We start from the raw sequence: 23,757 nt of genomic DNA, 5'->3' as shown, positions 1-23,757 counted from the left end.
TAAACATGTATGTGTATGTACAGCTTCAGCAAAGTATGTATCAGTCATATAAAACCCTGCTCAGTCTACCTTAAAAGCATTCACTACTCCAAGCACCTGAGTCCCAGGTGCTTACAGAATAATGTATGGTAAACAGGGACTCAGGCATCTTGTGCTTGCACAGCTTGGCTGCTTTTTACACTGAAACTCAGTTTTATGTTTGGGTGAAGTGCGGCAGCCATGGGGAGAAAGTGGAACTGTCACATCTCACCTGAACTCAGTAGCCAAGTTTGAGCAAGGTAAGTGATGTAGCACCCATAAGGAAGGAGTGGGAAGGGGTGTCAGCATAGATTTGGGTTTCATGCAGTGATCTGGAGTGGAATTTAGATTTGTGGAAGTTTTATGGTTAAGGAGCAAGAGAGGTGTTTAGGGTTAGTGAAAAATTGGAGACTTTAGGTTTAGGGAGGAGGAAGGGAGTTTTAGGTGTAGGGAGTAATCTAGGACTTTAGGGTTAGGGAGGAGGAGGGGAGTGTCATGTTTAGGGTTCAGGCCTGGATGAGAGGATTAGGGTTATAGTTAGCGGTTGGTAAAGCTATGTATCTCAGTAGGGTCGGGTGGTGGGAGGGCTATGTAATTAACTAGGATCAGGCTAGTGGAAGCTAGGTCATCTGCTATTTAAAGCAGCAAACAAATGTGTTACAGGCTACTAACATAAATGCTCTTGTAATAGACTCTTGAAAAAAGCTTTATGATATACAAATGGCTAAATACAGATACGTTAAAATGCTTGCCTCACAACATCCACAGACAAGATGATAATGTTTGCAGCTCCGCATAAGTAAAAAGCAGATGTGACAACCTCAGCTGTGGTCTGTGTCTGCTGCAGATTTCCTTTGGTGTCTCCATCCAGAGAAGTAAAGTACAGGTCTTTTGTCTTAAGTGTAATCCTGTGGTAGACTTCAAGGAAACTTCTCCCTGACAATGAAAAAAATGTCATTGTATACTGCTTTGCTGTACAATGTCTGTATAACAGAATCACTGAATGTGCTTATTATTATATTTTAAATTATTACACCATAAAATAATCACCATGGGAAATGCCACGTGTGAGTTTTACTTTTAGTTTGTTCATCCTGTTCCCTCGGTGTAGTTTGTACTCCATTAATATTTCACAGTCTAGACAATAAATGGTTCTGTATCCATTTCTTACTGACAGTACTGCAAACTGCTGGTTTGCATAGTCTCTGAAAGTGGAAACATTATTTCCTTTTAACTGAATTGCTTTGATCAGTGCCAAGTGTAAGTTTCTAAACCACCATTCATGGTCTATTCACATTTTCTTCAGTACAAACTATGTGAACAGCAGGATTTTAAGTGTTCAAACTAATTACCCTTAAAAATCTGGATGGCCACAACATTCTTAACTGGTGAGAAAGTTGTCAACCCAGTCTAGCAGTTCTGCTCAGTCATTTATGGCTGACATCTGTCATTTCAAAGAAATACAGTAAACTCTCATTTAACCATGGGGATTGGTAGTTGCCGGATAACTGTAGTTTCTGGTTGCTTGATAGTTACTATTAAAAACAGACCTGACTAATACTGTACCCTATACCATTGGTTTGATTTGACTTTTTGTCAAGTTGGGGAGAGAGGGAAATTATTCCTATATTCCTTTTTAAAACTCAAACTCTAAAAACGCAAGGTATGTGCTATATTTCTTTGATTTTTTTTTTTTTTGCCGGTTGCTTGAGTTCCAGTTAACTGAGAGTTTACTGTTAAGTCAAATTAAAGTGACTGCAGTTGATCACACTGTCCTTAAAGATCCTAAAAATACAGAAGTGCAACTAACTCTTCATTGGCTTTAAATTGAAGTATTTATCAGTTTGTTTCTATAGTGTTGCATTACATCCCATCCCTGCTAATTATTTCTCCAACTCCTAATGGCTTGGAAAAGAGTTTCACTTTAACTGTTAGCCCTTAATGACTTCTACAAGACAGAATCTCAAGATTTGTATTTCATGGCAGTGAGTAGCAGTGAAAAACTAGACAAAGGGTGCCATGTAGCCTGTGTCATGCAGGTTGAGAAAAATCTTTTCTAAAGACAATATGAGATATGAACAGGAGAAAAGGGTAGGGAGGCCTTCATGATCTCTGGCAGGAAAACAAATGGACATGAACAAACTGGAAGATGGTGATGAGTTTTAGGCCACTAAACTAAATCTAGTGATATTGTATTAACAAATGATTTTGGAATAAGGTTAACTACAATGGAGGGTCGGGTTTTCCTATGTCATAACCTCAGTCTTCCAAGTGAGAGCTGTTTGTGTATATTAGTCTGTTTTGTGTGTGTGTGTGTGTGTGTGTGTGTGTGTGTGTGTGTGTGTGTGTGTGTGTGTGTGTGTGTGTGAGGGTGACATCTGGGCAGACGTTATGGACCCCTATGTAATGAGAACATTTGTATTATTACCCTAATCCACCCCTGGTGAGGATATCCACTCCTGCATCACCACAGTGACTGCCAATGCTCACACCATGTCCATGCATGCATGCTCCTTCTCTTGTGGGGCAGGAACTACCATCATCAGTTTGGACAGCAACAGTGCATGCCCATTCCTGAACTGTCCTCTGCTTTTGGAGCTTAAGAGACCTCCATCCCACAACAGTGGGGAGGCAGGCATAGCTGGCCAGGAACCACCTCTCTCCCTCCCCCAGGATGAGCACTGCTCATTCACCATACCAGCACTGTTGGTCACCTGAGCTGCTAATCAAAGTCAACTTACCTGGGGAGAAGTCAGGTTTCTAGCTCTCTATGCCAGGAGTCTGGTTTAATGCTCATACCATTTATTTCACAAACAGTAGACTTGTACTCTTAAAATTCTGACAAGATTAAATTTTCTGGAAGCAGAAATGCTTTAGTTCATTGCGTCTTCACTGATCACTAAAATGTACAGATTTTTTTGAAGATAAAATATATTTCCAGACCTGAAAGTTTTCATTGCAGCAGTTCAGACCCGATCTTGTACAGTGATGCTTTAGGTAGAACTGTATTTTTAACCGACACTGTCTAGTTAAAATGTTAATTTAGACTTTCTTGGTGATACAGAAAAAAAACGCTAAAATATGGACTATCAATGACTTGGGGTGCTTTACGGAACTCATAATGACAAGGCCAGTCAAAGGTCAGATTTTGTGTGACCTTACTCAGTTCTGTGGTGGAGAAGGCTTGGAATCATTCTATTGCCAACACATAAGGCAGGTGGTATGAGGGGAAGAGGACCAGATGTCCATGGCAGTGCTTACTTCCCGCAGTGATGACCGTGTCCATCAACCACAGGAGGAATATAAGATTACAAGATAAAAAAAAATGTTTTAAGTTAAATTTAAAAAAAAAAAAACAGACAAAATCATTCAATCAGTAAATATCAAGTCATAGTATTTTTAACTGCATAGGAGTTTCCAGCAAAAAGTATAATGTACCCGTAATATAAGCAAAAGGAAAGTAGAGATCTGGTATAAATCTGAGCTCCATATACACTACCATCTAAGAGGCCAGCTACCAGGCTATACATTCAGAATAATCTCAGCCCATTTCAGTGACTAATTAGCATTTCTGTCTAGTAATTCATTCTCTTCTTTATATAGTGCTGGTTTAAATAGAACAGTTGTTTCTGACAACTTTTGTCTGATTTTTACAAAGTTATATATCGAAAAGGTCGTTTAGCTTTCCTTAAAGTGGAAGCTAACAGTTACTAAAATTTGATGTGGTGTTATAAATATTGTACTCCTCTCCTGTCCTCTTTATTGTATTGAAAGATCTTGAAATGTCCAACCAACATTATAGCAAGACACTAGTACTGACTAAATACCTGTAATCCAGACACTATGAAGAAAAACAATGACGTATGGAGCAGCCGACCTGAAGAATCGCATACATTATCAGGCAGTTGTAAAGCCCTAATTAATTGCATCTCAGAAGATAAGTGAAAGAAACACATAGATCTTACAAATTTCTGAATGTAAGAAATATTGAAATAATGTATGCTGTAGGCCCTAAAATAATTGGGTTCCTATCAGTTCATTGAAAAGTCAGCAGTTCAAACACCATATGTTCGAACTGTGACGTCCAAAAACTGATTATCGTGAAGCCGCAGAACACCGAATTCTGTCCCAGGGAAAGAATTTGGTGGGCCGTTTCTGTGGCTTCGCTATAGTCAGTGCTGTGGTGGAAAGTTATGGGTTGGGTTCGGGTAAGTGTGTGATTGTGCGGACGTTAGGGATAGGGCGCGAGTGAGGTGGGTGTGCGATAGTGACAGACTTTAGGGTTAGGGTGGGATAGGTGAGTTAGGATTAGGGTGCGGGTCAGGTGAGTGTGCAATAGTGTCGGACCTTAGGGTTAGGGTTTGGGTTAAGGTAAGTGGATAGATAGTAGTGTATGTATAGTTTAGTGTAGGGTTAGATGTAGGATATTAAGTGTATGTGTGTGGATTGCTGTCTTTTTGGTGTGCTTGTGTTGTGTGTGTGTTTCTTGGAACAGCCATTTTTTTCCCTGGGAAGAAAATCGCTGTTCTAAGATTTTGATGTTTTTGCACTTCGAGGTTAGAAGTTCGAACATATTGTGTTCGAACTTCAGCCATTTCGTTAAAGTGATATAGATCCAAATAATTGATCAAATGGAACTAACCAAATCCACTACAATAAAATACCTTATTGTAGTTTACATTTTTCTGCAGACCTTCTAAAATGATGTCATAATGAAAAGTAATTGCCTCAAATGTGAAAATAGAATTCTGTAAACTTTTGAAAGCAATTGTGGACTCAAGGGTAAAATGAAACTTCAATATGTGCACAGTTTAGAGAGGACTATATGGTTTAAAAATGGACCAGTCATTAAAATTCCTGGACAGAGGAAGTCTGTGTTAACTGCCATAGACCCTTACCTCTGTGAACTTCACTCACCTAACCACCGACAATTGGGGCAACCCAGGATAAATATGACTAGGCATGTTAGGGCTCTAAAGCCATTAGCCTAGTAACCTCCTGCAAACGTATAAAATTATGTTGATGTTGACCATAGTTAAACTTGTGATCACAAGGCTGTGGAAGAAAATACCAAACCTACCTACAGGGAAGAGATAAAAATTTTGCTGTTAGCAATTAAAGACACTAAACAGTAAGAAAGAGGACTTCCGAAGAACTTGGGCAAAAAAGAAAACACAGTTGAAACAAAGTATGAATAAATTTCAAAAACAATGTATAGAATGCAGAATTTGGTATTAGAATGATATAATCAAAATACCTATAAGTCAACACCACAAGATGAAAAGAAAATTTGAAAATAAGGTACGGGTTAAAGTTAAAATAGTACATTTGGTGAAAAACTTAAAAAATAAAAGTAAATGAAATGATGATATCTTTTCTTAAGGTGTTCTGTCACACTTTTTATATGCCTTACTACACTTGATGACTTAAGTACTGTGATGCATTTTCGTAAAACGTACATAAACTTCTTTAATGGGGGTATGCCCATATTACTCGACTGTATCCCTCAGTGTCATCACTGTAGAGATAACAGTGGAGTGCATGCAGTAAAAGAAACCAAAAAATAAAAAAGTGGGAATTCGGTCTAATTTGATTTGCCTCCTTTTAGATTTATTTATTCATTTTGTGTGTGTGTGTGTGTGTGTGTGTGTGTGTGTGTGTGTGTGTGTGTGTGTGTGTGTGTGTGTGTGTGTGTGTGTGTGTGTGTGTGTCTTGATTGTCTTATAGTTAAGTGGGTTGGTCCATGGAACTTTTTTCAGACATGTTTAGCTGAATAACACAATGAACAAATTCACAGTAACATACCCTTTACACAATTTCATTAATAACAGATACAGATAAAGTCTGCAGACATTTTACACACTAATTATCAGAACCATAATAATTTGTACAACTGAAGCAGGCAATATATTAATCTAGTATGAATTATATAAGTCTCATGTCTATAATTATAAATGAAGAGGAACAAAAACTTTATACAGTTGTACCACTCAGCAGTTCATGCAGAAAACAAAACTTAAGTCTACTACAGGTGAACATTTCTCTCCTGTGTTGTTCCCTGCCTATATGAAAGTAGAAACGTAAGTTATTTAGGTCCACCAGGCTATGGTCTAAGATGGTAACTGATCAACATTTACTTGTAGTAGTTCATATTATTTCCCAATTAGTACTGGCTTACACAAAAAACAAAACAAACATGCAAACAAATAAAAGTTCCAGAGTCAATGTAGCTGGCTTAATTACATGAAAAGAAAGCTGACAGTAAAGAAAAGGTCACACAGTCCTTGGAGTTATCTAATACCCATCAGTCATAAAATATGAGCATTACGGGCTTCAGGCAGCACTTGATGTCCTGGCATAAATCTGTTTTTGTCTTATCTGACTCAGTGTTGGATCACAGCCAGAATTATCCTGCACAGAGCAGTGAAGAGGTGCATAATGTGTACTGTTTGTTTACAGTGCAGTCTGTGAAAACCATCACAGGCATCAGTGAGTTTATTTATATGAATAGTCAGACGATGACTTTAGCACTCTGACTGCATAACCCCCTAAGCCCTTAAGCATTTCAGTGTTAAGGACTGCAGCTGCAGAAACTCTGACCCAGACAGAAAGAGAGTAAAAAAAAAGTATTCTGTTTCTCACATAAACCAGAGAATTAATACTCGATTGTATGGGGGGAGTATTTATTTATTTATTTATTTATTTATTTATTTATTTATTTATTTATTTATGTCTTATTGTGGGTGCTCTCACTAGGTTTGAAGTTGTTTGTTTTTGATGAGAGCTGCAAGCAGTTGTATGCAAAAATTAGGATGCCTAATGACCAAAAGGCAAGAACATAAGGAAATAACATGAGAGCAGTTAACTATTGTTTCTGACGGTGTTGTTTATAGCTACTTGCTAAGCAGTCCACAGATTTAGACTTAAATTCAAATAGAGCATTTTCATTTCTTTTGACAAATTATTGAACATCAAGTCAGACAGGTGAGCTGTATAATTAATGACCCATACACAGCTTTTGTCTTGATTTTGTACATATCCTGCAGAATTGGGTGACAGGATCTAAGATTCCCATTCAGAACTCTGTGCCTACTTAGATAATGGACCTAGTAGAGCATTTGAATGAACTTAGGAAGCAGAAGCTGGCGAAGGCAGCAAGCAAAATACTGTTTCTTGTGTACATGTGGTATAATTTGTAACAGTAGTACAGTAGTGTAAAGAAGTCTTCAAATAAGCACACTTTCTGTAGGTATAACAACATCCTGACATGTGATCTCAATGAGGTAAAGACCTTACACATTATGCTAAACCTACCCACAAAAGAAAGAACAAATAGTTTGGGCCCATAGGCCTCAAACATGCATACTTGTATTTGGGAGTCCAGTGCTCTATTCCTTGACCACACTGTAAGAACTCTGGTATAGTTCCTATCATTTGAGCTGAACAAAGTTACTTTTGCTTTAGAAGAGGAGTAATTACTAGTACTAAACCCTTTTTAAAGTTCTGCGAGGTCAAATTTCTGACTGAACAGAGTCTAAATACTAGAGCAGAATCATACTTAAGGTGGGGTGAATTGGTGGCTGCCCCTGGCACAATTCAGTACTGACATTCACTTAAAAAGTTGTGGATGATATTGCAGCTTCTTTAATGTGTGCCATTACTGCATTTCCAGAGCTCAGCGTATAAGCAACTGCTGTCGCAAGTAGCTTGCTAATTTGCAGTAAGGAGCTTGCTACACTGCTGTTTAGCTTTCCGTTTTCTTTATTTCTTTCCTTATTTTCATTTTTTCCTCAGCAGTCTGGGGATTGACCAGAAGGTCAGTTGTCCTAGCTATGGCTTAGATCAGAGAAGCATGTCATTAACATACTGAAGGATATGGAACAATGCATCTCTTGCTATTGTTTTACTGTAGGTCAGAAGTTTTAAACAGTCCAGACCCTGCTCCAGGCCCCATAGAGTGCAGTTAAAGAGGTGGAAGGGATTATAGAAATAAGACAGTCAATATGCAACACTGGATTGATTGGTGAAATAGTCAGTGTACTACACACAAACACCCTCATCTAGCTTTCAAGATATCAAAGCACAGCATTTAAAAAAAAAAACACTTGCCTTCAAGAGGTTAAGGAAGATGGTTTCTATTGGGACTACCTTGTCTATGGTGCTAAAAATGCACTTGTGTATCTTGATAATAATTGTATTAGTCATTTAACCAGGTTCAAATCCCTGCTAAGTCTTCTGTTCAATAAATGAAAGGCCATAGAAATTATTTAAGTGTACAGCATTTGTTGTTAGAGAAAAATGTGGTACTTTCTCCTTCTTCAGATGAAATATCCTTTAGTTTCTATCCAACATGATATGTGTGTCATATTCATAATAAAATTTTACATATGTTTTAATGTTTAGCCCCAGAAGTATGGCATTTGGTGACTACTGTTCCTCAACTCTTTCCATGTTAAGCCAGTAGTTCTATTAGCATTGAGAACTGCAATTGGAAGACACAACTGTTAGATTCAAGTTTTTTTTCTTAGTTCATTCTGCACGATCCTTCCTGATAATTTTTATTTATTTATCCGTTGTTGACTGGGCTAGTCCCAGAGTGCTAGTAGCCCCTTTTCAGGGGAGACTCAAGGTGGTATTTATATATTACTAGGGGAAATTTGTACAAAGCATCAGAGAACTTCCCCTACATGTCATTCTGTACTTGCAACCAACCTAGCATGAGTATGTGTGCACTTTCTGTTCCTAGTGCAGTGGCAGCTGGGAAGATGGTGTGCAAGATGGAAGCAATGCCTTTTGGAGCAGAGGTGAATATCTGCTATATTGTGGAAGTAAGAAATGATTTGGGAGACTCAGAGATTGTGTTGCAAAAAAAATTATTTGAGCCGACAGATGGTATGGAGAAAACAGATTGTATTATTACAACCCTTTAGTCGGAAGGGTTGTGGGATGATAAACTTCATGAAATGTTAGTACAAAGTGAGCCAGAAAATGATGTCTCATGGGAGACATAATGGAAACACTTCAGGGAGAAAAAGCTGAGAATATTCTCGGGAAGAAAGAATCGCCTAAAAGAAAAACATACACATACACAGAGACAGTTGCCAGTCAAAGCAGAGAGCAGAAGGAGAAGAAAAAAGAACAACTCAAAGAAGGTATGCTAGAAGGATCCAAAGTGAAACCAGCATGGAAATGGACAAATATGAGCTGTGCGACACACTTATTCTTCCACTGGCTACTAAAATATGAGGTAAGAGCCTTTATTTTGATAAATAAAGAGGCATTCTGTGACATTATTTTTTACGCTGCACAAAGTATGGAAAGTTTTTGTGTGAATATGGAAAAAATAGAATGCTATTTCATGGTATAAATGCATAGTTAAAGTCTTTTTTCAAAAAACTCAAAAAGAAATACACATAAAGTTCAGAACAGAAGTTGAACGAGAGACTTTAAAAAAATAAAGAATTAAAGAACTTTGTAAAGAAGTGGTGGACATTTCTGAAGTGTTTGATAATAGGGATTTATGGACTGGAGCATGACATTGCAATGCTGTATTGAAAATGGAAAATGAAAAAAAATTACATGCCCCAAGTATTACAAATGTTGAAGCTAATAAGGGCACGGTAAGATACAGGGAACAACTAAGAACATGTTTCTTTTGTGGTAGAGAAGGATGTGTAGTTAGCAACTGAGATATGTGTGGAAAAACTGGACATGATGCAAAAAAAAATGTGAACTTGAATGTGATAGATGTAAAAAAAAACTGTACACACACATGGATAAATTGTGAAGAAGAAAATGCAGCAGATAGTGAAAATAATGTGCAGGATAGAAAACAAATTGATGAAACAAAAGTAACAATGGAAATAATTTATAGAAAGAAAAATATAATAAAAAAGAGGAAGAAGATGATAAAAAATAGTAACGAAGAAGAAGAAGAAGAAGATGAAAACTAAATAATCTTTATATAAAAAAACACATTTATTACAAGGTGTGAAGCTGCCAGCCAGGTAGCTGGAATTTTGTAAATAATTTTATGCTATTTGTGAATAGTAATATGGTTTGTATGCTTGTCTTACAAATGTAAGAAAACTATGTTATTTTAAACTGTATGTTATGTGCTGAGCTTCAAGAATGTAATCACAGTGTACCCTACTGGAAAAGAATAGAAATATATATGAACTATATGCCTATGCAAATGTATGTTTTGATAGCAAGAAGCTGGAACATACAGAGTTAACTTGTAAAACTAAATAAGTTGAAATTGTTTACGATTGTGGTATCTCTCATTTTTAGCAAGAAGACAGAATGTCTACAGCTGAGTTTCTTTCTATTGTCTTAAGACAGAAATAATTACTAGGTTTAAAATGTAAAAGTGTTAATTGTTTTACAACTTCCAGTTTCAGGCAAGCTTCTAAGAGATACATATCAGCTTCTAAGAGATAAGTATTTTTCATAGAGACATGTTAAATTCTGTTGGTATCTGTTTAGCCTGAGAACTAGAGGCAGGAGTCAAATAGTGATGTCATCTAGCTAACCCAGCAGTAATGTGTATTATTAATTTAAGAACTATCTCAGAGAGAAAGTCTGCGCATTTTGTATTTGTCTTGGATCTGAACACATCCACCTTCAGCACTTCTCACCTGTATTGTCCTTGCTCTGTAAGTAAGACCACATTATTTATCTTAGAGATAGATAGGACTATAGTAATATCAGTCTAGATGTTTCCTGTACATATGTGAGACTGTCCTGCAATGTTGTTTTAAAATATTTCCTGTGACTCTGAACTCTGCTGTCACAGTGTTGAGTTATTGAATATTGTCTTGTTCTTTTATTATTTATTATTAAATATGTTTAAACCTTTTAATTGTGGCTGGTTTGTTAGAGATATTTAAGCTCTTACAGTACTTGCATATGCATTTGGTGATACTGTATAGACCACTCCTAAATAGCCTTAAAAGTTCTGGTCACACTTACCATTTGGATAACAGTAACATTATATATTAGAATTGGTCACCCTTTTTGAAGGGCCTTATAGTAGCTGATAAGAGTGGTTGGTGACAGCTGGTAGTACCTTGCAGTCTGGGCAGAAGGGGGCATAGTTAATGAACCTGTTCCAGCCTTCCCCAGGAGTGTCTGCATGTTTGTATATAAATCATATCTCAAAGTGTGTATGTATGTGTCAGCTACTTGGGCAGGGACATGACAGAGAGGGTGTTGGAGGTTTTGGCTTGACCACTCAGCTGAGATCTTAACCCTATAGCTGTGCTAGTGGGAAGTCTTATTGGGGATCTGGAGAAAGAGAGAGAAACCAGCCCCAGACTGACTGTGATCTCTGTGTGCTATTAAGGGAATTGTACTTTACTGTGTGTGTACTTGTCATCCTCCCAATGTGCACGTCCCTCACTGGTGTTAGTGGTGAGGACTGAGGCTCCTTGATTACTGGGCCAGTGGAGGGGTGTCACCCAAGGCAAAAAAGAATTATCAGCTTATTTAAGTAAAATAGTAAAAGAAAAGAGTATTATGGGAAGGGTAAACAAGAAGAAATAAGAAGAAGGCAATCTCAAAGTATGAGAATTATAATAAATTATGTAGAAGAAATGTGTTAACCAACAATGAGAGAACACAATAAATCATGGAAATTAAAAGAATTTTTAGAAAAAAAGAATAAGGAAATTGAAAAAAATTACTTTGTTGAAATGAATAAAACACTGACACACTTAAACATTAAAATCAGCTGCATATCCTGATGGAATCTGATTTTAAATGTAGAAAAACTTAGAAGAATAGCAGAAAAAACATATGTCACAAGTTTTAAATGAATGGTTAAATGGTAGTTTGAAGAATAAGACATTATGTTATGCAGCTGTAAAATTTATATAGAAAACGGAGAAAAAGAAGATGTAAAGAATTGGTGACTTGGAGACCGATAATGCAGGTTATGAGATGTTTATGAAAATAATACAGAAAAGACATGAAAATAAGAGGAATTGTATTATGAAAGATAGTTTGTAAAGTAAGAACTGGTGGTAATGATTATAAGAGAAATGGCTGATAATATTTTAGAAAGAAAATAAGGTTAAACATATGATAGGTGTTAATAGAGTCCCTCCCTTCTACCTGATTAAGAACCGAGGTTATATATTGCCCTGATCTAGGCATCATTTACTTCCAGTGCTTCTGGGCCCAGTAGGTGGAGCAATCTGCGAGTGTGGTATGTAACTCACACTGCTTATCAGTTACTAAGAATATGGTGAAGCATGTGTATTTGAAAACGACTGCCTTGGCTTAAATTGTCTATATAATTGGTGATAGCAGCAGACATGTTTAGCATATATTCAGCATTGGAATGTTAGCTAGCATACTCTACCTGACCATGCTATACATGAATGTCTTCTAGTTGTATCACCTCTCTGTGCTACAAATGCATGTTTTCTAGCCTAACAATCTAGCGATGCATTATTTGAATGCATTTACTTAAACTCGACTGCTTTGGCTTAAATTGTCTCTATAATGTGTTATAACAGCAGACTTTTTTAGCATATATTTAGCGTTGAATGTTGTACTACCCTTGCAATGCTACAAATTAATGTCTTCTAGCCTAACAACCTAGCTATGCATTATTTGAATATTATCTAGCATAATAATCTAGCTATGAACTAAATGAATGTTGGTGTAGATTACTGGGGTTAGACTGTGAATGCAACTTTGTTAATCGAAGTGGTCAGATCACTAACGCATGCTGCATATTACTTGAATTTCACTATTCCAATTTGTTTAATAGTACTATGCTCAGGCGTTGGGTTATAGAACTAATGTATAATTAAAGGGTAAGAGTCTTTGTGTGCAGCAGACATTAGCTGGATGAATCGTGTATACACCTGGCTACTGTACATTAGTGGCTAAATCCAGTTCATCTTCTCTCCATTGCAGGTCTTACCTCCCCACTGCTCCCTCTGAAAGACTAACTATGTTCTGAGAACTACCTAAAGCAAGTGATCGGATCAGGAAGCAGTACATCCCTGCCCCACTAGCTTTAAATAAAATACAAGGTTAATAACCATAACCTAAGATTATTTCTCTGTTAACCATGTTAGCTGTGTCCAAAGCACTGGAAACGACCCTTTGTGTCCCAATAACCCAGTTAAAAGTGAGTAGAACTATAATTTAAAGCTAGCAGTGTGATTTAATCTATCATCATACTTAAAAGCTAATAGAACTATTATTTAAGTCTTGCTTCTCTTAGGGGAATCACAAGTTACCTACTGCAAAACCCTGGATAATGGTACCTTGAGATACGATTTATCCCCGCTGCACTCGGACTCGCTCCGTGCCCCACCCTGCCCCCCATATCCCACCCACCCCCAGTATCCTTAACTTTATAGCCATAAAGCTACTCCCCCATTTAATTGTATAATCGCCATAAGTCCAACATTAATTACTCCATCCATTACTCCAACCATCTCTAGTAATCATCCATCAAGGATTGCTTCACTGAGACATTAATAGAAACTATTTATTACTCTAACCTACATAATGTCTCTTCACAATATCCTCACGCTTCTTCTAGTACTATCCCTAGTTGTCATCCCACATATCCTGACAATGTACGAAAACCAGTCTAGCCTTGGTTTTCAGTACCTAGAATTTCACACATCTTCCCTTCTACTACTGAATAAACATGATTACTTCTCTACACCCCTCTGCTACCCTCACATATCTCTACCTAACCAGATCTGCTTATACACCCCCAAAAACAAAATCTTACCAAAAACTTCTACTCAAAATACTAAAACCTGCAGTTTATCTGCATAACAATCTCACAAAGTCTGGTGACATCCACCCTAACCCCTGTCCTGCCCCCACAAATATACCAAGCTCTCACTCCAATAATCCTACCAGCTTCCCTCTGTCTAATAGGCCCCACAACTCATTTCTAGCCTGTCATCTGAATATTAGAAGCCTAAACAGTAAAATTCATGACCTGCATGCCCTCTTAGCTGTCTACTCTCCAGTACGCTTTGTCTCACAGAAACCTGTCTGAAACCAGCAACTAAAGATAATGAGGTTACACCTCCAGGTTATCAGATACTTAGACAGGACAGAACTAAAAGGAAAGGTGGTGGAGTTGCTGTTCTATACAAATCGAATCTAAAAGTCACCACAGATGTTCTACAACAACCCCAAGATAGCAACACAGAAATCCTAATTATTTTTATTTTTTATTTATTTTATTTATTTATTTAGTTAACATTTGTTGACTGGGAAAGTCCGACTAGGTTCCACAGAGCCTGTTTTCAGCGGAGGCCCGGGGAGAAATGCTCTAATTACCAAACTACAAATCAACAAAAACAAATGCAGGTACATTGTCTGTGTCTATATCCCCCCAGGTAAAAATACCAGCACCCTAGAAGACATCTTACAATGGTTATCTATTAACTACCCCCAAGAAACCATTGTTCTTGGGGACTTCAATATTGACTGGAACTCATGTTCCGCTGCTGCACCCACCAACCATATCAATCTGTATGGATTTTCTCAGGTGATTACTTCCCCCACCAGACTTAAAAACAATAATAAAGAAAGTACCCCGGATTGGATACTTGTCAACAGTCTTCCCATAATATGTAACTCCGGGACCCTACCTGATAACATAAGCGACCACTGCCTCACATATATAATTAAGCTCAAAAAAGACAACTCCCAAGTACCCTCCCTTAAAACAATAAGATCTAGCAAAAACATTAACCTCACCAAATTTCATAACGAGCTCAAGGCTTGCAAATGGTCGCCTCTAAAGGTACTCCCATTGGATGATGCAGTGGAATACTTCAATAAAAGATTCCTTGTCATCCTCGACTCCCACGCCCCCACCCGCACCATCAGAACCAAAACAAAGTCAGCACCATGGCTGACAAAAGACACTAAATCTAAAATCATACTTAGAAGCAAAGCTTGGGCAACCTGGCGTGCCACCAAAGACCCTCAACACCATCTTAGTTATAGGCAATTAAGAAACAATACCAAAAATCTATTATCCTAGACAAGAGAAACTACTACCACCATTTACAACAAAAAAAAACATAAAAATCCTCAAAAATTATGGGCTGGATTAAATAAGCTACTTCACTCAGGACATACTCCTACCCCCTCTCCTCTAAACCCTAATAAGGAGTCAACAGAAAACACTACGAACTCCTTCAATAGCTTCTTCACAGAAACCATCAAGACCCTGGCCAGCCACCTCGTGCCCCCCCTCTTCCTACCTGGACAATAAAAAACCAAACACCACCACCACCTCCTTTAGTTTCCAACCTGTTCCTACCTCACTCATCCGTTGTCTTATCAAAAAACTAAAGCCCACCAATTTAGCTGCTGACCTCCTCCCAGCAGAATACTTGCAAAAGGCTGCTGACATCATAGACTACCCAATGTCAATACTAATAAATAGAACATTAACCAAAACCTCTGTCCCATCAATTTGGAAAGTTTCTCATGTTATACCATTACATAAAGGTGGAAGCTCTACAGAACTATCTAATTACAGACCCATCGCTATTCTATCTCCACTAGCTAAAATAATGGAAAAATGTATCCAGAAACAACTTATGAACCACCTTGTAGAAGGCAAGCTACTGGCTGTATCTCAGCATGGCTTTACACCTTTTCACAGCACCACGTCAGTTCTTCTATCCTTCACCAATGTAATCAACCATAACCATAATAGTAATCTACTCTCTTCTGCTCTCTTTCTTAATCTATCTAAGGCATTCCACATGGTCAACCATCAGTTACTCTTACAGACCCTAACTAGCTTCTCCCTTGACTCCCACTCTCTATTATGGTTTCAGTCCTGTCTATCTGGACGCCAACAGGCATTCCTATGGCAAGAAAAACTATCATCCTGTCCACCCATCTCCTTAGGAGTCCCTCAGGGCTCAATACTAGGACCCCTTTTATTCTCCATGTTTATTAATAACCTCTACACTGCTATTCCCAAGGCTACATGTATTCAGTATGCAGATGACTCCACATTCATCTGCTCGGCCTCCTCACAATCTGATCTGCTTTCCTTAACCCAGAGCAACTTCATTACTGTTGAATATTGGCTCACTAATCGCTGTCTGCTAGTAAACCCAAAAAAAACTAAGCTGCTTCTCTTTGCCCCCACTCGTAGGTCCAACCCTCCAACCATGACCATTACATCTAACAACGGGACCATTATCTACCCTGAAGCCCAAACCAAACTCCTGGGAGTCACAATAGACAATAATCTTACATATGATGCTCATATTAATCAAACCATCAAAACCATAAACAAAAAACTAGGATCTCTTTATAAGCTTAGACCCTTCCTCACTCCTCTTGCCAGAACTTCCATTGCATGATGTCATCTTCTTTCCACCCTCCTTTATGCCTCCCCCCTATTCACAGGCTTGCGAAGTACTGAAATCAACAAATTATCCCATTGCTACAACCACATAGCTAGATTTGCCATGGGCTCATCCTATAGGAAACATCACTGCCACAATCTAAATCTCCTAGGGTGGCTTGAACTTCCTTCCCTTCTTCAATTTACTCAGCTCACATTAGCCCATAAAGCCCTACACCACCCAGATAACATTCCTTCCCTCAAAAACATTTGTCACCCCATATAGTAATCACAGCAAACTCCACTCATCCAATAGACTACTTATCCAAACAATCAAATCCAATAACTCAGCTGGTGAAGCCTTATTCGCCAACTCGACTGGCAAAATCTGGAATCAACTACCACCCGACCTCACTCTTAATTGTTCACGAACGGTATTCAAAGAAAATCTCAGAAAACATTTTAAATCACACTGGCTCTGTCCTTGTGCTAAACCTGACCAGCATCTTCTCACTGTCCCTAAGTCTTCAACTCAACTGTGTCCCAAAGACTCTAACTCAATTGGATAGTGTAGGCTAAATGACTTAAAGAAGGAATGTATTATTCTTATGACCTACCATGTATAGTGTAAATACGTGAAACTACAGTTACTTATGCTTATGTCTTATGTACTCCTTTCACTGTTTGTCACAATGTACTGTATATTTCAAAATTTGTGTGTGGAGCTTTTCTCCCCGGGCCTCCGCTGAAAATGGACATGTATCCAGTCGGACTATCCCGGTCAACAAATGTAAAATAAAATAAATAAGTAAAAATAAATAGGTGATATTAATAAAGCATTTGATTCACTTGAAGGTGATATGGGATATAATGAAATGTTATAATTTTAGCATAACAATTAGAGACATTTGCATGCCAGCTTATAGATAGAATAAAATAAGGGTTTTGGTAAATGGATGGTTAAGTAAAGAAATTAAGATGAACAAAGACAAGGATGTTCTAGGGGTGACATTCTATTTATTCTAGTCAAGAATGTTGCCATTAGGGAAGTTAACACCAAAATGAATAATATAAAATATATTATGCATAAGGATGTAGAAATTCCAGTGTTAATGACATATGCAGATGATATAATTATATGAAATGAAAAAATATGAGGATAAGAGCAACTATATCTTGTGTAAGTGACTGAAAGGAATAGATTTGGAAGTTAAAGATAAAAGTAAAGGTATGGGAGATGTAGAAAGTACAGCAGATATTCAATTTACAGCAAATTATTTTAATATCCTGGGCATAAACTTTGGCAAAGAATTCTATAATACAAATTGCAAACATTATTTAAAGAATTAAGAGAAATTTGTACATAATGGAAAAGAGGTCTATGTTTGGCTATCGAAAACATAAACCCTCAAACAGCTAAATGTCATACAGAAAACATCACTATAGAATGTTACTAAACATATGTAACTTCGAAAATAAACTCATCGAATGGCCATAGTAGGCCAACAATCAAGTAGTAATGCGATGCATAAGGTAAGTGAAGGAAACTGTTTAAATTTGTCCTATTCTGCACTCTAGTGTGATCTCGGAGTTGGATATATAGTTAAGGGGGGGTGTTAGGCACAGCCTCCATACTGCAGGGGTGAAGCCCCCACCTTGTTTGGTTGCATTCGCAATGTTGGCCAACTATGGGCAGTCGATGAATTTATTTTTGCAGTTACGTATGTTTGATAATGTTCCATATTGATGTTTTGCATATAATATTTAACCATTCAAGGGTTTATGTTTTCGATAGCCGAACATAGACCTATGGAAAACATATAGCTTATAAGAAAAGGGTTAATTCAGTACTGATGGGTAAAATTGCAAAATTATGTGTATTTTTGATTCCAATAATATATGAAAAGCAATTGTTATAAATATTTTTTCATTCTTTTGGGGCTCAAGATTAAATCCAGTTAAAAGGGGAATCCTATACATGAACAGAAAGGAAGGAGGCTTAGATTTGTTAAACCCAATTGTTTATTCAGGATCTGTGAACTTATATAAAGTATTGCAATGGATCAATTATAAAAATGAGAAATTAGATTCCGAAATATTCAAATATAAGTATGCAGAATTTTGGAAAGCAATAAAAAAAGTGACAATTTTCAACAGAGAAATAGAGAAGTATCACCAATAGATAAAAACATGGAAAATAATTAATGAAATAGAAAATAATCGAAACACGTGATACAAAAATATAATGAGACAATATTATTGCATTAACCCATGGGAGAATCTATCACAAGAAATTATTAAAGCAATTAAAGAAAGAAACGAATGGCATAATAAAAAATAGAATGTCAAGATTTCTTACTGAGATTAGAAATAAAAAAATTACCAGTAAAAGGTAAAATGCCATATAAAAAGAAAACTGAAAGAATATGTTTCTATTGTGGTGAAGACAAAACCACTGAATGTGTTTTCTTGAAATGCAAGAGTAAAGAAATTTTGGGATAAATTATGTGAGGAAAATTTTTTAATATTTTAATGATAATTATATAAATATGGAGATGAATGAATATGGATATTATAAAAATATAAGCAAGGAATCAAAAAGAAGAATTGACAAAAAAGTGTTTTATGTAGTATGGGTAATTTGGAATGAAAGAATGAATGAGATGATGTTTAATGGAAAATAGATATTGTCAGCAAAATTGAGAAAGTTTAGATTGTGGCTGTGGTAAAAAAGAGTGAGGTCTGAGTTAAATGACAATCCATAAATATGTTAAAAATGAAAAAAATATGTATATTTAAGAATGTGTATATAATTATTCAACATTATAAATATGTATAGATAAGTATGTAACTATTGTAAATAAGTAGTTATGTATATAAGCTATCATATAAAATTGCAAAAATAGGATGCCCACTCTTTTTAATAGATGCCATGAGATCTTTTACATCTACCTGAGGTGCCAACAACTCAGGCAGATGAGATTCAGCTTAACATCTCATCCAAAGGAAGACACATTCAGGAGTGCATCACTTCCTTATGCTGCACTGAAGTGTCAGCAATCCATCTATTTGGTATGGGAATAGAACCCACAGCCTTCTTCATCAAAGGTGTGTGTGCTACCTGTTGCACCACTGACAAAGTCTACATCAGTCTTTCCTCCCTAATAAGCCCATTCATGCCCATCTCCAGCATGTGTTATGCTATAGGTTGATAATGAGGGAGCCAAAACACCAGGAACTTGGTTGCCATGTTAGTGGGATCTAGTAGATTTCTATACAGACCTACAGCACTCCACATGCTGGAGAAAAGTCATGTATTACCTTAAAACTAGTTCTGATGCATAGCTTTGTACACTAGTAATGCTTGGATGGACTACATGTAGTCTATGGGATATCAAATGCCCAGAGGACTGTAAGTAAAAAGCAAACTTTTGGACCTTAACATAGAAGGAACTTCTGCTGTGCAACAAAACCCCCATAACAAAGTATGGGCAAGACATCATTAGTCTCTCTCTTGGAACCCTCCTTTGGGTGGGCCATGCTGCTATGGGCTTCTTATCAAATCTCAGCTTGCTGGACCACATCACAGCACCATCTGTCTGCACCAAGTAATGGATTTTCAGGGATTTTTTAAAATCTGTATCTGGTCTTTATTATTACTTCATTCCTAGTCACTATGGAGTATGCAAAGGTCTGTGGATTCTCTCTCTCTCTCGCTCTATCTCTGTTCTCTTGTTAGGCCTACTGGCCAATTCTCCAGTGTTCACTTGGGGTTGCTTCTTTACTGCCTTAATATCCTCTACCCCTAGAAGGTGAAAAGATGCTATATAGTGTCCAACCCTTCTATTCAGACCCTTACTCTCAAATCCTTGAGCATCTGGGCCTGTTCATGACTCCAAGTCACTAAAGATATTAACAGGTGTATTGCCAGTGTATCTCTGCAGACAACTCACAATAATGCAGAAATCTGAAGAAAGAAACCTGTACATATATCATGCATAAACCCACATATCATGTAAACTCACATATTTGCTTAATGTTAAAAATTGTATAACAATAACCATTTAGATATAAACTTTGGTTTTATATAATCCAGGATATCCACTTCAAGCTCAGGGCTAGTAAGCTACTGCAGCTATCGCTTAGTGCAGTTAAGATTCTTACCACACTTACCATATGTCTCATAGTTCACCACACTAGCCCTTCTTTACAGATCACGTTTTCCATATTTTAGTTAGCACTGAGAGGTATTCCTAGGTTCACCTGACAGTGATGTTTATGTTCATTTTTGAGAGACAAGTAAATTGAAGTCCATTTCCTTACATCAGATTTCTTTTTCATTTATGGCTATCAGAATGCATTATTATTCTTTTTTCTATGGAAAATAGAAGAAAACATTTCTAAGTAAATGTAAAACACATTCTGCTATAGTGAGAACATCCTCTCAAAATTGTTCCATAATTCATCTGCAATATGCAGTTTTTTTTGCAAAACATTATAAGCTAAATGTCATTTCCAGGTCTTGGTGTACCTTCTGAACAACTATTAGTATTCTGTCTCGGTGCCTCCTAAGATATTTCAGCTGGGACTTCTGCCATGAACGTGAAGTGGACAAACTGGGTTATGTAAGATACAAAAGTTAAGTATTAACATATTGTCAGATCTTCATGATCCTGGTCCATAAACTTCAACAATCCAGTTAACGTCTCTTTCTATTTTCAATCCTTTTCTGTTTATGACAAACTCAATTTAGATGGAAGGGGAAAAGTGATGCACTATGGGAGATAGGGTGGAGTCTTGCATGTATTGAGTGACTGCTGTCAGCAGCTAACAAGTCCTGAGGTTAAAGTGGATGGATGTAGATCATGAAACTATAATGTTACAGTAAATAAATACCTGTTATTCCCCAGTCCATGATCAGGATGAGAAATCTGAGTTGTTGAGATGGGCAGGCAACCTACAAACGCATCATGTCCTCTTTTTAGAAATTAGCCTTTCTTCGCTCATCTTCTATACCAGGTACTGCTTCAACACATGAGATCCATGTTTTACTAGGTTGTTTTTTGTCTGCTGATTGGCTTCCCAAGATTAGAAGTCTCACATTACAAGGCAGAGCTCTCTGCTAGTCCTTATGCCTTTCAGTCCTGGAATTGGACATGTGTGAAGAGTTCTTCTTCTGTTTTCACTTTGTTATTATTATTATTATTATTATTATTATTATTATTATCATTGTTATTATTATTATTGTTATTATTGTTATTATTGTTATTATTATTATTGTTATTATTATTATTATTAATATTATTATTATTATTATTATTATTATTATTATTAGATGTTGGCAGCATGTTGGTATGCTCCAAGGATATTACTAACTTTGACAAACAGGTCACACATGTCAGCATTTTATGTTTCAGTTAAAGGATTACTCTACAAATGATATAATTATGATATGCAAGTGTGACATTTTCAGCAATTTAACTGTGTAATACATATACTGGAATGGATGATAGAGATATAGATAAAGGAATACTGCTTGGACCTAATGGCGCATCTGGGTTACATGCAAACATAGCATTACTTATACCCGTAACGTGGTTTTATTTCTGCAAAAATAATATAAGCTGTTTGCAAATGTTTTGTTAGCATTTAATATCCCTTTGTTGTTGCTGTTACTGACATTTCTCTTCTCAATACAGGAAAAGAAATGATTGAGACCTACTTTGACTTCCGTCTCTATCGTCTGTGGAAGGCTCGACAGCATTCCAAATTACTGGACTATGATGACATCTTATGAGTGATGGCAGGAATGTCTTAATGGAGTTGATTCTTCAAAAGTCTTAGGAGCCATTGAAGCCCAGACTTTCTATTTATCTGCAGTTGCCTGCCACAGCCACGGAGGCAGTGAAAAACAAGGCACCTCAAGATTGAGCTGTATGGATCGAGTCGAAGGCTATCATTTCCTCAATGCTTTCAGAGAAAGAATGAAGTTGGTTTGGTGCCTGTGGGTAGTGTTGCACAGTGACCCACATCTCTTTATGGAGTGAGAAAGGCGAAACCAGGTGACAGAAATACCTGGTAGGTCAAGGCTGTTTCAGGCCATGGCAAGCTGATTTCCTAGTCCTTTTGAGAAAAAAATAAAAACTTGATCAAGCTCAGGGTGTTCTGACAAAAAGATTTCATGCACAATTCACAAGAGTAATACTGGATTGTGCTGCATAGAGTCATGGTTCATTCAAGAATGATTGGAGGGCTAAACTGTGCACATGATCAGCTGGGAAATGTCTTGCTGTACTGAATTCAGATGAGTTTTCTCAAATAATGTGAAATTCATTTGCATAAGATTCTGTAGGATTTAATATTTCTTCTACTATAGCAAATAAATGCAATTTTATATATAGATGTAGATATATATACAAATTAAATATATATATAAATACATACATGTACTTTCTTATAAACTAGGAGTATAAAACATTTGAAATACCTGATCAGCAAAGATATATGCTGAGTTTTGAATATATAGCTATATGTATACACTTATATTCCACAGATGTGTGAATCACCAGCAGACTTGGACTTTTGGTAGCTCTTAGCTCTAAAATAACCTTAAGGATCTTTGGATTTCCTTCTGTTTGCGGACTTCCAGAATCCATATATTGCACTAAATGTCCCTCATGTCTGGGGCTGTACAGTTCTGCTTGGATTAGCCTAATTTCTGGAATTTGGATCTTGTTGCTTAGGATGCTAAACGTGGTAAGGTTTAGGCAAACTATTCTGCAAGTGCACTGCACAAATGTTGACAGGAGACAGTTTGGAGCATTAGTTCTTTTGTATCTCTTCTTACTGTGGGATGCAACTCACTGACGCATCCCCATCAGTTACCTGGTTGATTTAAGCTACAGTTATGCATATTTTAACAAGACAATGCTCATTTTGTAGTACTGGCTTTCAATGGGGGTGGAAATGTCCTACAGTATGGACAAGCTCATAATTTATAAAAAGCCATTGAAACTAGACTGTTTAGAGAATTTTTTTTTTTTACAAAAGTGATGTTGAGGTTTTCCTTTATGTCAGAGTTACCTGTTGTTTGATATATCATGCATATAGATATATATATATATATATATATATATATATATATATATATATATATATATATATATATATATATATATATAATGGTGGTATAGAAATCCAAAATGTGATATTTAACATTAACATTCTAGGAAACTGTCTGAGCTTGTAAGAGGCCAAAATAGTCATTTTTTCTGCTTGGAATGAGAGACTTCAGAAAGTTTTTAGTTACAGACCTTGAATTAGTTCTTCAACAAATCCTTTGAAAATGTATTGGGACTTCAGAGCTAACT

General features: G+C 36.8%; 1 protein-coding gene across 3 annotated transcripts in view; it reads left to right on the top strand.

Moving 5' to 3' along the window:
• The window catches only part of NSMF (NMDA receptor synaptonuclear signaling and neuronal migration factor), a 150,444-nt gene extending 126,959 nt beyond the window's left edge, over window positions 1–23,485 (top strand). For 2 of the 3 annotated variants that reach the window (XM_044058741.1, XM_044058743.1), the window contains one exon: window positions 22,087–23,485. In XM_044058741.1, coding sequence (XP_043914676.1) covers window positions 22,087–22,184 — 98 coding nt within the window. In that variant the 3' untranslated portion in view covers window positions 22,185–23,485. Of the gene's footprint in view, window positions 1–8,764; window positions 9,909–22,086 lie in introns of those variants that run through there. The other variant, XM_044058742.1, reaches the window with a different exon arrangement.
• The last annotated feature ends 272 nt before the right edge of the window (window positions 23,486–23,757 follow it).

This window comes from Protopterus annectens, chromosome 16.part0, assembly GCF_019279795.1.
Source record: "Protopterus annectens isolate FY-2018-M chromosome 16.part0, PAN1.0, whole genome shotgun sequence".
Classification (NCBI taxonomy): Eukaryota; Metazoa; Chordata; order Ceratodontiformes; family Protopteridae; genus Protopterus; species Protopterus annectens.
This window is presented reverse-complemented; position numbering and strand designations above follow the sequence as displayed.